The sequence below is a fragment of the Anneissia japonica genome, unplaced genomic scaffold, assembly GCF_011630105.1.
Source record: "Anneissia japonica isolate Jap-2015-1 unplaced genomic scaffold, ASM1163010v1 scaffold288287_len27511_cov149, whole genome shotgun sequence".
In the NCBI taxonomy this organism is placed as follows: domain Eukaryota; kingdom Metazoa; phylum Echinodermata; class Crinoidea; order Comatulida; family Comatulidae; genus Anneissia; species Anneissia japonica.
Genome location: NW_022691279.1, coordinates 8,609 through 21,780, shown reverse-complemented (window position 1 = coordinate 21,780; position 13,172 = coordinate 8,609). Strand labels below are relative to the sequence as shown.

At 34.2% G+C, this 13,172-nt stretch overlaps 1 protein-coding gene across 1 annotated transcript in view; it reads left to right on the top strand.

Moving 5' to 3' along the window:
* The window catches only part of LOC117099986, a 13,900-nt gene extending 2,752 nt beyond the window's left edge, over positions 1-11,148 (top strand). Inside the window, exons 3-10 of the mRNA XM_033239513.1 lie at positions 171-371; positions 2,314-2,517; positions 3,047-3,399; positions 4,921-5,086; positions 7,510-7,821; positions 8,418-8,749; positions 9,951-10,158; positions 10,377-11,148. Of these exons, the coding sequence (XP_033095404.1) occupies positions 353-371; positions 2,314-2,517; positions 3,047-3,399; positions 4,921-5,086; positions 7,510-7,821; positions 8,418-8,749; positions 9,951-10,158; positions 10,377-10,642 (1,860 nt within the window). The 5' untranslated portion in view covers positions 171-352 and the 3' untranslated portion in view covers positions 10,643-11,148. The remainder of the gene's footprint in view (positions 1-170; positions 372-2,313; positions 2,518-3,046; positions 3,400-4,920; positions 5,087-7,509; positions 7,822-8,417; positions 8,750-9,950; positions 10,159-10,376) is intronic.
* Positions 11,149-13,172: the final 2,024 nt, after the last annotated feature.

The window sequence follows — 13,172 nt, the reverse complement described above, 5'->3', positions numbered from 1 at the left end:
AATAAATAAATAAATAAATATATATATATATATTTATATTGAACGTTAAATATGAATATGTACCGGTATATGTATGTATAGTGGTGGCGCAGAAAATTCGTTGAGTGGATTGGAGTATTGTAAAATGAATAGATTTATTCCAGTAAATTTTAAAATATGTTGCTTTGTAGGCGAAGATATAGAGAGTTTTCAGGTTTTACCAGGAAACGTAGAACAACACACATTCCTGAATCTAGATCTGAAGAATGGGCAGCGCTACTATAGCAATGTCAGAGCCTACAACCATGCTGGTCTTCACACGTTAGTAGTGTCTGATGGGTTCATTGTGGATCTTCAGCTTCCTGTTGCTGGAATGGTTCTTGATGGCAACGGTAGGTTTAGTAGGCCTAATTTTTTGTATTTTTCTTCCTATGACTTTTTGTTTTTAACATTTTGTTCATTTATTTTTTTTAAATTATTTTTTAACTGAATTCTGAAATGTTGAACACCCCCAGGAATTCAATTTTTTAAGCTGGTAGCCAGTTTCAATCTGTTGAGGCCAGTGGCGGGCCGACGTAATTGCGTACTTCCACATTTTTTTAATGATAACCCTACCCATTCTATTGTATAGGGTCTGCAAATCTTTCTAATTATAGGCCTATTATAATGTTGCCTTTAATTTTCAACTTCAAGTAGGCCTTGTTTTGTAAAAGTGAGTGAATTCAGTAATATATAAGGGGGAAGCTGGGTGGGGATTAAAAACAAACCTTGCACCCCAGATTCTTCTGCCCTACCACTAGAAATTTTCCGAGCAAAACACATCGACTCAAGCAATAAGAAGTAAGACTAGTTAAAAACAATGCCATTTCCTTTTTTTTCATTTCAATTTTTATTTATATAAAAAAATATCAATATAAAAAGGGTTCACAAGTTGTAGCTCGACAGCCAAAGTATATGTGAGCCTTACAATTTCAGTAATAATTAAGTCAAGACAGTATGTACAAAAATTAATTATAAATATAAGAATTGAGACAATATATACAGTAATTATGATTATAAAAATTGAGACAATATATACAGTAATTAATTATTAATATAAGAATTAGGACAAAATAAATAATTTTAAAAAAAACCCATTAAAAAGTGAATACAGCCATAATAAAAAAAGAAAACAAAGAAACACAATGCACAATTGTGGAAACTCTCTGACGAGGAGTCCAGTATCCCCAAAATAAGCCACATTTACCTCGGCCCCACGGTGGTTGGCGCTGAGGTGGTTGGCCTGGAAGTGGCATTCTATGACTTAAAAATACGTTTTCATCTGAGTGTTTTCAACTGATCGGCCGCTGGTCCTTGACTTCGCCATTGGTTAGCAAACGCACGGCACCATATTAGTGAACCTCACTTAATATTTCATCCCCATTAGTATCCCCTTCCCATGTCAATATTCTACGTCAAGAGGCCTAGATACAATGAGCTACACTCGGAAAAAGTCAGACTCTTGAATGCCAGAGTAGGTGGTCGTATTTCTATAAACAAAAAACTATATAAGTACTGAAAATCAGCGGGAAAAATTATTTATGTTTTAGCAATGTTGCACTGGCCGGATTCAAATCTTTGGTGGGCCACAATTGTCCCTTGGTCTGGGGATTGAATACCAGATTTTTTAAAAATAGCTATTTTAAAGTAAATTTTTTATTGCATACCATCATTTTTAATATGGTTTTATAACAATTCTGTATTCAGTGTTTTTGTACACTTTTGATTTTATGAATAAATACTACTACTACTAATAATAATAATAAATGCTTAAATTTGCTCGATTGCTCTCTCTGTGGTTTATTTTATCTGTACTTTTTATTAGGCCTTTTTAATCTTTTTGTAATTATATTATGTTTTCTTATACCGTACTGCATTTTAATGTTTATAATATTTTTTTTAATTATGTATATAGAATTGCGATATTGTATTTTTGTTGTCATGAGGGGAGCCCCTCGACAGTAGATCTTCTACTTTTGGGCAATCCTGCCACATGACAACAATTACTATTTTTGAAATTTTATATTTGTATATTTTATATATTTATATCTGGCGAAATAAATGAAATGAAACAACTACGTGTGTAGTTAATTGTTATGATATCAGGAATAGAATTTTGGCCTACAATTCCATAATTAATTATTAGATCGCAATATGTACAACTCAAATATAAGAGCTAAAATCTAGAGAGTATATTTTAAAAAAAAGGAAAACGGATTGTTTTCTTCAAATAAAGGCCTACTTAACATTTGTAACGTGTTGTTATTACAAGCTATTCATTATTTTTTGTGCCAGATCTCCATGACATTAAATACCAGTCATCACCTGCGGTTGTAAAAACATCGTGGCTTGGATTTGTAGATTTTGAGTCATTCACGAGCTACTTTGAATCTTGTATCGGCGAGACCGATGACCCAGAGGAGTGCAGAGTTAAGGAATGGCAAAGAGTTAAGATTGGTAACTCTGTTACGTCATATATTTCCAGAAATCTAACTACTGGTAAAGACATTTTTCTCGATGAATTTGAATTTTCTATTTTTTTTTATCGTACTTTCCATTGGTTTAAATATTTTAGTCTTTCAAAAAAACTAGATTTTTCCCTTTTATGGCCATATGCTCTCTTACATACTATGGCAACCCTATTATATTTTAACATACACTGTTTGATATAAGTAATACACTAATTTATGTGGTTGATGTATATAAAAACGTTCAAACACTCAGATAAAATCCCATAAAACATTGTCTGTTAACTATTGATAACTCTATTAGTACATCTGTGGTATGATGATAGTTTAAGGCGTTGTATAATACTAAACATTATGCTTAGGCCTATATATAACATAAATATAAGTCGAAAGACAGGACGCACTGTGTTGGTTGACGAATCCATCTTCTCTCTGTGAGGGATAACGACGCCACGGTCCTTGTCGCATTGCGGTTTCCCGGAACCGTGTCGGCCGCCGACAGTGGCGCAGAGGTGAATTGATGCTAATAAATAAAAACGTCTTTATCTTCTTCTTTAAAGGATTAAGGTATTTTGCAAAAGTTCGAAGTTACGACGCAGCCGGCCATGTATCGCCAGTTTCTGTTTCCGATGGATTTATCGTCGATACCACACCACCAGAACCATTAGAACGTGTTTATTATGGCGAAAATATCATACAGAATCCTTCTTTTGAGGAGAGTCCACATAGTATTCCGTGGTCAGGACAACTAGAGGACAGTCCACAATGGATAGTTTCCAAGGAGCTATTACCTAATGGATGGAGTTTAATTAATAACTCTAGCTTAGTTGTTTATACGGCAGAGCATTCGCATGTTCAGGATGGTACATATTTTATCCTGCTTCAAGGTGGACTTACACAGAATATAATCATGGTTATCACCAAGCTACAGCTTCATTCCAAATTTCCATAAATAATATTTCATTTTATTTTCCTTCCTAGAGTAACGACCAGTATTTTAATTTTTACTATATATTTGGGGGGAATGTGTTGAAACATTAGACAGTATGAATACCTGCATTATATAACCAGTACTGAACTAACAAGAGCGACCGCTCACCAGGTCCGCGTGTTTCTCCATGCTTAAATACGGTACAGGTGCAAGTAATTATATTGGATTTTTTTGGAAGAGCTAATAAGATAGAAATTTTAAAATAATTAGAATGTTTGTTTGTACAAATAAAAACCTTATTTAGAATGATCATTTGTACAAAATTAAAATAAATAAATTGGGGAAAAAAATACCAACCGCACCATTCATGCGACGTGCCCTGTTAGAGTGGTAATGGCAATTAAATCATTTGTACAAAAGTACTTAAAATTGAAAAAAAATAAATAAAATTTCTTAAAATAGAAAAAAAAATTGAATACCAAGACGCGTTTCGAAATCACGACCCTAAGTTCTTTAGAACACATTCTTAACCGAAGGTCGCGAGTTCGAATCGCACCTCGGTGTTAATTTTCTTTTTTAATGAACATGGATGAGAACTGTTTGACAGAATGAAAAAAATAAATAAATACGCGATTTGAACTCGCGACCTTAAGTTCTTTAGAACACATCCTTAACCGACCGCACCATTCATGCAGCGTGCACTAATACGGTAGTGGTAAATGGCAGTAATGTACAGTCCTTGCTGAAACCCCTGTTTTTTTTTTAGGTGTAGGGGGACCCTGGGGTCCAACTTAAAAAAGGGCGATGAACGTTTGTTGGAAACCTCCTTTAGTTTATGTGTACAAAATTTCATGCACGTCAGGTGAAAACTGGTGACGTTGGACGCTTTTAAAATTTGAAACCCATGTTTTGTTTTGTAGGTGTAGGGGGACCCTGGGGTCCAACTTAAAAAAAAGGGCGATGCACGTTTGTTGTAAATCATCTCTAGTTTATGTGTACAAAATTTAATGCATGTCCGGTGAAAACTGGCGACGCTGGACGCTTCTAAAGTTTGAAACCCATGTTTTGTTTTGTAGGTGTAGGGGGACCCTGGGGTCCAACTTAAAAAAGAGCGATGAACGTTTGTTGGAAATCAGCTGTAGTTTTTGTGTTCAAAATTGCATGCACGTCCGTTCAAAACTGGCGACGTTGGACGTTTTTAAAGTTTTAATAACAAGAACAAAAACAAGAACAAGAACAGCAGTGAAGCTCTGGGTCAGCGCTTCACGAGGACCAAAAAGAACATACAGTACAACACTATATCCAACAACAAAGGTTAAAGGGTTACGTTTAAATAGCTTTGATTAGCATGCGGTATCAATTTGACAGTCATAATTTTGATAATGATATATATGGTTATGGTTATTAATGTTGAAAATTCAATTGCAACAAACGCCGTTTCTATTGAACATATGTTCTTCGTATCCAATGAGCTATTGACATAGGTCTATCCATTTTGTTTAGATTTCATCGTATTCGTACAATGATGATAACAAGAACTCGGCAACAGTGACTGCAGATGGTGCAATACATTTTCAAACTCAGTTTATACACGACTGGTCATCGATACACGCTATATGGCACTTTGTCGACCCAGAAAGCCCCATTGTGGACTACACATGGGCAATAGGTAAATACACATTAACTAAATTAATTAAACAAAAATAATTAAAACTAGACCTATGAAATGATTCATAATTACATGTTGTTATAGTAGATATTAAAATGGAAACAATTTTCTTTTATATTATTTATCATTATCATCATCTCATTTGATCTCAATCGGATCTTGACAAAATTTAAAGAGACATCAAACAAACAACGTTTTTCCATCCACGTTTTATTGTCTTTGTTGATTCCTGTTGTTTGTTATTATTATTGTTCTTGTAATTTTGAATGTTTACTGTATCTATTGTTGCCTTTATCTTTATTGTTATTTTGAAATTAAATTATCATGATCTTTATTTTCATTGTTGCCATCATCATCGGTGTTATCATCATCATCGCCTACATCATCGTCTCCATCAGCGTCATTATTATAATTATCATCGTTGTCACTGCTAGTGGTGGCGGTGTGGTATTAGCATTGGTTAGGTATATTTCTGGCAGTGGTGAAGATTGTGGTGGCAGTGGTTGTGCTGGTAGTACTTCTAGATTATGAATTGCTCACTCTAACACTTTGGATATTATTATTATTATTATTATTATTATTATTATTATTATTATTATTATTATTATAGAGGCATTACCAACATGTTTGATTATTTTTAACTATGAGTCCTGGATAAGTGACGGCCTATTAAAATCTATGAAACACAAACTTTATGCTAAGTATTTGCACAACCCATTGATAAGAATAAAAATATATTCTATATCGCCATAAACTTAATAGAATACTTCTGAAGGTTAAGGCTAATTACTTTAAGAATACTTTTTCTCAACTTACAAAAGATATCAAAGGTACTTGGAAAATCATTGACACCTTACTCAAAAAACCCAAGAATACCCAGTCTGACATAAATATCAATTATGAAGGCCATTTATTCACTGACCTTAATATCCAACTCATTTAATCAATTCTTTGTAAAAATTGGCTCCTTAGCTATCCAGATACCCCAAACACAAACCAAGTTTAAAGAGTACTTACCTGGTCCTGTTCCTCACTCATTATTTATTACCCCAGTTGTTGAATCTGAGATTTTCAATCATTTATTCTTTTAAAAACAACAAAGCCCCTGGTATTGACAACTTTAGTACCAAAGTAGTCAAACATATTTGTGCCCTTATAACTGACCCCTCCTTATGCTATATTTTTAATCTGTCTATTTCCAAAGGAGTATTCCCTGATCAATTAAAACTTGCCAAAATCACACCTATTTTTAAATCTGGAGACAAAACAGACATTAATAACTCTCGTCCTATTTCCATACTTTCTATCTTTGCTAAAACCTTTGAACGTATTTTCTATGACAGGACGTACTTATTCATTTAAAAACACAAAATTCTCTCCAATGATCAATACGGTTTCCGAAAGGGATAGGATACTTGAATGGCCCTTTGCCAACTGACAAACAACATTGTGGATGCTTTCGAGAGCAACGAATTTGCCGTTGGTACTTTCATTGATCTCTCGAAGGCTTTTGACATCATTGACCATTCAATTCTTATATCCAAACTTCATAATTATGGTATTCGGTAATCAGGGGCGGATCCAGAGGTGTCCAAAGGGGGGGGGGGCGAAAGGGGGCCCCGAAATTTGGGCCGATCGAGACAACACTGAAATAGGAGGCCCCACGAAATTTCTGTGTTTTAGACGCCCGAAAAAAACATTTGAGGTGTTCTGGGCTATCGTTTTTTCTTTTTCTATTTTTTCCCTTTTTTTACCTCTCAAAAGGGGGGGCCGGGGTCTAGACTAGATCTGCACTCAGATTGAATATTCCCCTGCATAAAAATATTTCTTTTCAACATGATATTAGATTTAGCCGACCCAAACTACGAAACAACTTAACTGACCATATCAAAGACTGTGACTTGAAGAAAAGCTTTTCCTTAAATCTTTAGAATCTACTGTAGACTATCAGTTTAGTCGTTCCTTTCTCTTTTTTGTCCTTTTCTTTTTGTAACCCTTTTTTATCTCCTGTCACCTGTTTTATCTTTCAGTTTTCGCTGTAATTTTGTTCCTTTTATTTTTATTGTTTTTGTTATTTTTTTCTTTTTCTTTTCTTTATTTTTAATATCATAGTTATTATTAGTAGTACAGTATAAATAATAATTGGTTGAATTTTTACTTGTTATCGGGCGTGCCTCACACAAGCACTTGCTTTTTGTTGGCTATGCCCTCTTCAACTATTTTAATTCTCATCCATTAAATTGTTTATATTGTACTTTTTTCGATTATGAAGAAAATAAATGTTTATTTGAATTGAATCATCACTTTATTGTTTTTTCTGTATAAAACGTCAGACACAAGGGCCTAAATGTGCATTGTTGGTTTTGTTATAACTGGCATGATGTGTGGTATTATTTATGACTTACATTCACATGGATCCCTAGGTACTGTTCCAGGCGGGACTCAGGTGCAAGGATTCAAATCGGTTGGGACAAAAAGAGAAGGATTAAATACGGAGGTCATACTCCAAAACGGTGTCCAAGTATACGTGACTGTAGTCAGTACCAACGCAGCTGGTCTAGCTACTCGAGTTATAAGTGCGCCCCTTACGATAGACTTGACAGAACCAGTTGTGGACTTTGTCCATGATGGTGCAGATGAGGATGATATTGATTACCAAACTGATCAAAATTTGGTGGTCACGTGGTCTGCATTTGATGCACAAAGTGGCATTTACTTGTGTGAATGGGCAATAGGTAAGTTATAAATTGCTGTCTGCAAGCTTCAATTCTTGTGATATGGTTGGCTCCTTGTAGAATTTGAAAAATGGCATCCACAAAATAATCTACTTTTTAAAAATCAAAGTGTCCGTAAGAATTAAAAAAGTCTTCCGTCGATTTGAGACCACCTTTGAAACCCAAAAATGTGGGGTGGTTTAGATGTCTTGAAATGGGGGTCTGATGGGGTGGGGGACGTGAAGCTGAAGTAGGAGATAGTGTGCCGCGATGATCAGTTGAGGGGCGCTAGTTCGCAAAATAAGGTGGTTTTAGTTGATTTTTAACTACTTGACCACGATTTTTGGGGGGACACAGGGGCTGTATTTGGGGGAGGGGGCGTGGGCCCAGATATGCCACTGAGTTTAGTATACTCTTTTGAGTTCATTGACAATTGTAATTTGGTTATTTGAAAAATTGGTTTCGAATTAGAGGTGCACTGTATTGAAGATTCTGCATTATTATCTTTTTTGCTGGCAGTACCAGTATTTGATTCTTATTGAGTATCATTGGTTCCTATCAATTGATGTGTATATTATCGAAGTAGTTAACCGCCAGCATATATGGTACTTTCACAGGTTTTAATCCATTAACTGATGATATCCAGGAATTCAGGCCAATTAATTGTGATGACGGTTTCGGAATCGCCACAGTAAATGACACGCTATACGAGAATGTACGATTATTCTCAACCATTCGAGTCCACAACAATGCTGGTATGAGCACCACTTATAATTCCGATGGCATTGTCATAGTGACTCGTCCACCAATAACAGATAATGCAAACGTTAAAGTGTTGATAACGTCACAATCTTCTTATACGCCCCGTGGATATTACCAATCAGATACAAGAAACTTAGCCATTGCTTGGAATGGCTTTTATGATCCTGTGAAAATCACTCGCTATGAAGTAAGATTCTATAACGTATTTTATTATGATTTAATAATAATAATAAGTTGACTTGCATTAAGCCTACCGCCTAATAAATCGCTACTGGGTATCACGATTCATGAAAGTATCTGAATTTACATCATTCAAATATGTACACCATTTTTGTGACATATTTTACCAAATATTGTTAACAACAATAAACATAATATTGAATTTGAACTCTCAAGTATAAAACTGACCTCTGGACTTAATTCACTAGAGATTAACTGCCCTTCTCCTGTTTACAGAATTCGGGATGGAAAGTGGAGAATTTACTATGAAATTATGTCCAGACTCCAGAGGCTGAATCACTGGGAAGAGTACCCTGTGACATGGGCTATATTACCGCAATTATTGCTAGACCGTCTGTCTGATAGGTTCTTATTTAATAGTTTTGCAGACCAAGCAACGCCACACACTAGCCAGCCTTTTTCAACATTGATATTAGTTGTTTACACAAAGCTTAACGTGTTATATTTTTTATATACTCTAAATAATTATGACTATCAATATCACATAATGATTACCAATGCAATCAAGTCCCTGATTATCTTATTAACTAGAAAAGTGTTAGGTACTAGTATTGTATATCAAAGTGCTAAATGTTTTCACAAGTCTCCAATGAGGCCCTATTGAAGTTGAAGCAGATGTAACGTAAGCCCCGTCGCACAGCCACTCATCAACAAAAGAATAGATTAATACCTACTAATCTATAATCAAATTTATGTGCAAATCGATTAAAATCGAGCTATATCGCGCACATATTGCACAAAGCAAATTGTTTCGTAGTTTGGAAACTGTGCAAGGAAATCTTGCACAATTTGCAAACTGTGTAAGGATGTCTTTTCAAAATTTGAAAACTGTGCAAAAGTCTACATTTTGAAAAATGTGCAAACGGCTCAAACTGTGCATGACACAGTATTTTATCACTTTCGGAAGTGTTGTTAAGAATGGTAACCTTATCGTAACCCTTTATTTTTAGGTGCTCTGCTCTGACATTTTGGCTTTTTATATTTTGATGTGTTTTGTGTTTCCCTTTTTGATCAGACGAGGGAAATCCTGATTTTATAGTTTTTTATCAACTTCAATTTGTATTTTAATGGTTTAAAAATAAAGTGTACAGTATTTGTATTTGCATATTTATACCACCTGTAATATTTTTTGTATTTTCATTTTCTAGTGTTGCGTTGGAACTAACAATTTGGTATGCACTGGTCGCTGGATCGCCTGTGGTCTGTCAGACGACACACAGACAAGGATCTATGACATCTCATTGGCACCCCATACTATACACTATGTGTTTGTTCGTGCTGTGAACCTAGTGAACATGACTAGTGATAGTGTTGTCACAGAGTTCATTACAGAGACATTAGCTCCAGTTGTTGTTGGTAATTTAAACAATATATTACTCTTCCCTTACAATCAATAAAAGCATTTTTACTAAATATAGAGAATTTGGTATTGCCATTTATAATGTGTTGAAATAGAAACTAGATTAACATACATGAGATCTCTACAACACCGTCTTATTTTTTCAAAAGAAGATTTATACATGAAAAAAAAAACTCCTAAAAGCATCATCAAACAAATATATTTTTACCCTCAGATGACATAGAAATTACATGGCCTCATGATGAAACAGTAAAGTTGGATTGGGAAGGAACATTCCAGGCCAATTCATCTTTAATGTACGAGCTCACTGTTGGAACACAAGCGGGTGCATCTGACATTGTTCAGTGGCTAGAGACGTCAGAGGTGGCAGTAGTACTGAACAACATGAAAGAGTTAGTAGATTACTTTGTGGCACTAACAGCAGTTAACTGCGCAGGCCTGCACACAACTGTCAACGCCACCTTCTATCAGAAACCATAGATACTGATAATTATATTCTAGATCAATATAATAACATTTCTATTAGAATTTCATTGTTTTATCATGACTAAACTCAGTTTCAACCATAATAGACATGAAGTTTACTTTATTATTATGCCTATAAAAACATAATATTAAAATCTGAATTTCAAATATAACATTTAGAAAGCCTGGCTAAAGTCGTTACATTTAATTAATAATGTTTTTTTTTTCTATTTTAACTTTTAATGTATATTACATATTGATTTTTTCCTAAATTTATATTTTAAAAATTCTGTACAGCGCCAGTGATCATTTCAATTGGATAGTGTTTGCGCTATATTGAATAAAGTTATTATTATTATTATTATTATTATTATTATTATTATTTGTTAGATGTTTAAACATTATTATCAGATTGCCAGTTCTTTACATGTAGTTTATAGAGACCTAAGGTCATGTTTGTCATAAGAAATCATGTAATAATTTTAGATAAAAGAACATTAAAATTGAATACAGTACGTTAACTTTGATTATGGTCTAAAATGTTTAAAATAGTAATATCTTTCAAATTCCAATATTCATACTTTGTAATGATAGAAAAAAACAAATGTTACATTTACACTGAAAAGATGCAGAGAATTAATTACATTAAAGTCAAAACAATATCTTAGTAAGAATAAAGAAATGGGCCATTAGATGGGATCAAAACAAGAAAAACTGCCCTTGGACATCCCCCACCCCTTGACAATTTCCCCCTGTACCTTTCCCCCGAGCAGTTCCCCCTGTGACATAACAAAAACATGTGTTAAATGAAACAATTACAAGGAATTCATCAACATTTACATCATCTACTTTACAAAATCTCTATTAAATTAACAGTAACAACAATATATGCATGATTTACCCACTCTTTCAAGTTATTAAACATCGGCATAAAAATACTGATAACATGGAAAATAGTTATACGTAGGCGGCAAGGTATCTAAATAAGATAAATGAATTACTGAAAGTAGAAACTTTAAACGCTATAGTTTTTTATATAACTTTTTATTAATACTGAAATTCTTTATCTGTTTCAAATCATTTAATGGTGCAATCCTTACAGAATAAACAAGGTTGCTCTTTATAGTTATTAATTTTTTTATTATCAAACTAAATTTTCATTATTATTTTTATTGTTATTAAATTATTATATATCTCTATTGAAGTCATGGATAAGACTAGTTATACAAACATAAACACAACAGAGGAATTACATTAAGTGTACTTCAATTGCATTTGCTCTTTTTAATTACTATTTATTTCCCTTAATTATCAAATTCATTATAATGTGACACTATTTAGAACGTGCAAGTATAATGCTTAAAGAAATGTAAACAGCAGTTACTTGCATAGTAGGGCAATACCAGGTACCGTAATAAAGATGTTATAAATTTTCACTTATCCATTAAAACGACTTTTTAGAAAGGTATCTTTTTAATGATCTTTGGAGTTACTAAGTTTTTAGTTAAAAGGAGATATTGTGGGCAATGACTATAAGATAATCCATTCTATCCCAGTTGAAACATGTGTCTACAGTACGTCTATGATGGCATTCTTATTTCCTGTAGGTATGGCCACGGAGGAATGAAGAGACTATGTAATACCATGCAGGAATCATTTTCATTGTAATACTGTACCCTATAATTTGTATATTGCTGTAGTAGAATAGTTATGTGTGTAAAAATAAGAACGATATAAGAACATTTTAAGCCTATGAATATGTAAGTAATGAATATCGTACGATTAGGCCTGACTACTTCCTTAAAATCAAGTAATAAAAAATGAACAGTATTATAAATTCAAATGTTTAATTGAAATAAAATAACAGAAGGAGGGGCAAGGCAAAAGCCTGGGGAAAAAATGTCACAGAGGGCAAATGTCCCAAGGGGGGGGGGGTTGTGGTGTGGTGAGAATTATCGAGGAAAATGTCCGAGGGACAAGCAGCACTGCCCCCCCCCCCCTTATGTAATTCCAATCGAATAGGGTGGGGGAGGGGGAACTATCTTGCAAAATAAGGTGAAATGAGATGATTTTAACTACGTGTGTTTTTTCTTCCAATATTTGCAATGGGAAAGGGAGTGACGGTAGGGCCCAGGGGGCCGAGCTATTTGGGGAGGGGCTGCAACTCCCGTGCCCTCTATATACGCCACTGATAGCAGAGTAGACGCACGAGCAACTATCAACCGTGCCACGAGAAAGCATTAGCTATTCTATAAACTTATCCATCAGTGTGCTGTAAGTTCATCGTTTGATCCATCGGGCTGTATGCCTACAGTATAATGGGAGTAGTTATATTTGTAGAGTATAAACAAAGTCATGCGCTTAACATGAAAAGACAACAGAACAATAGACAAAGATAGTACGAAACATGTAAGATAGGAGAAAAAAAAATCCGTAGGCCAAAATCTGTGTTTATATAATCATAATTTATTTGACTTCGACATCATTATTATTATATACACAAGGTAAGGTACAGAATAATGTACATAGCGAATGTAATGTTTAA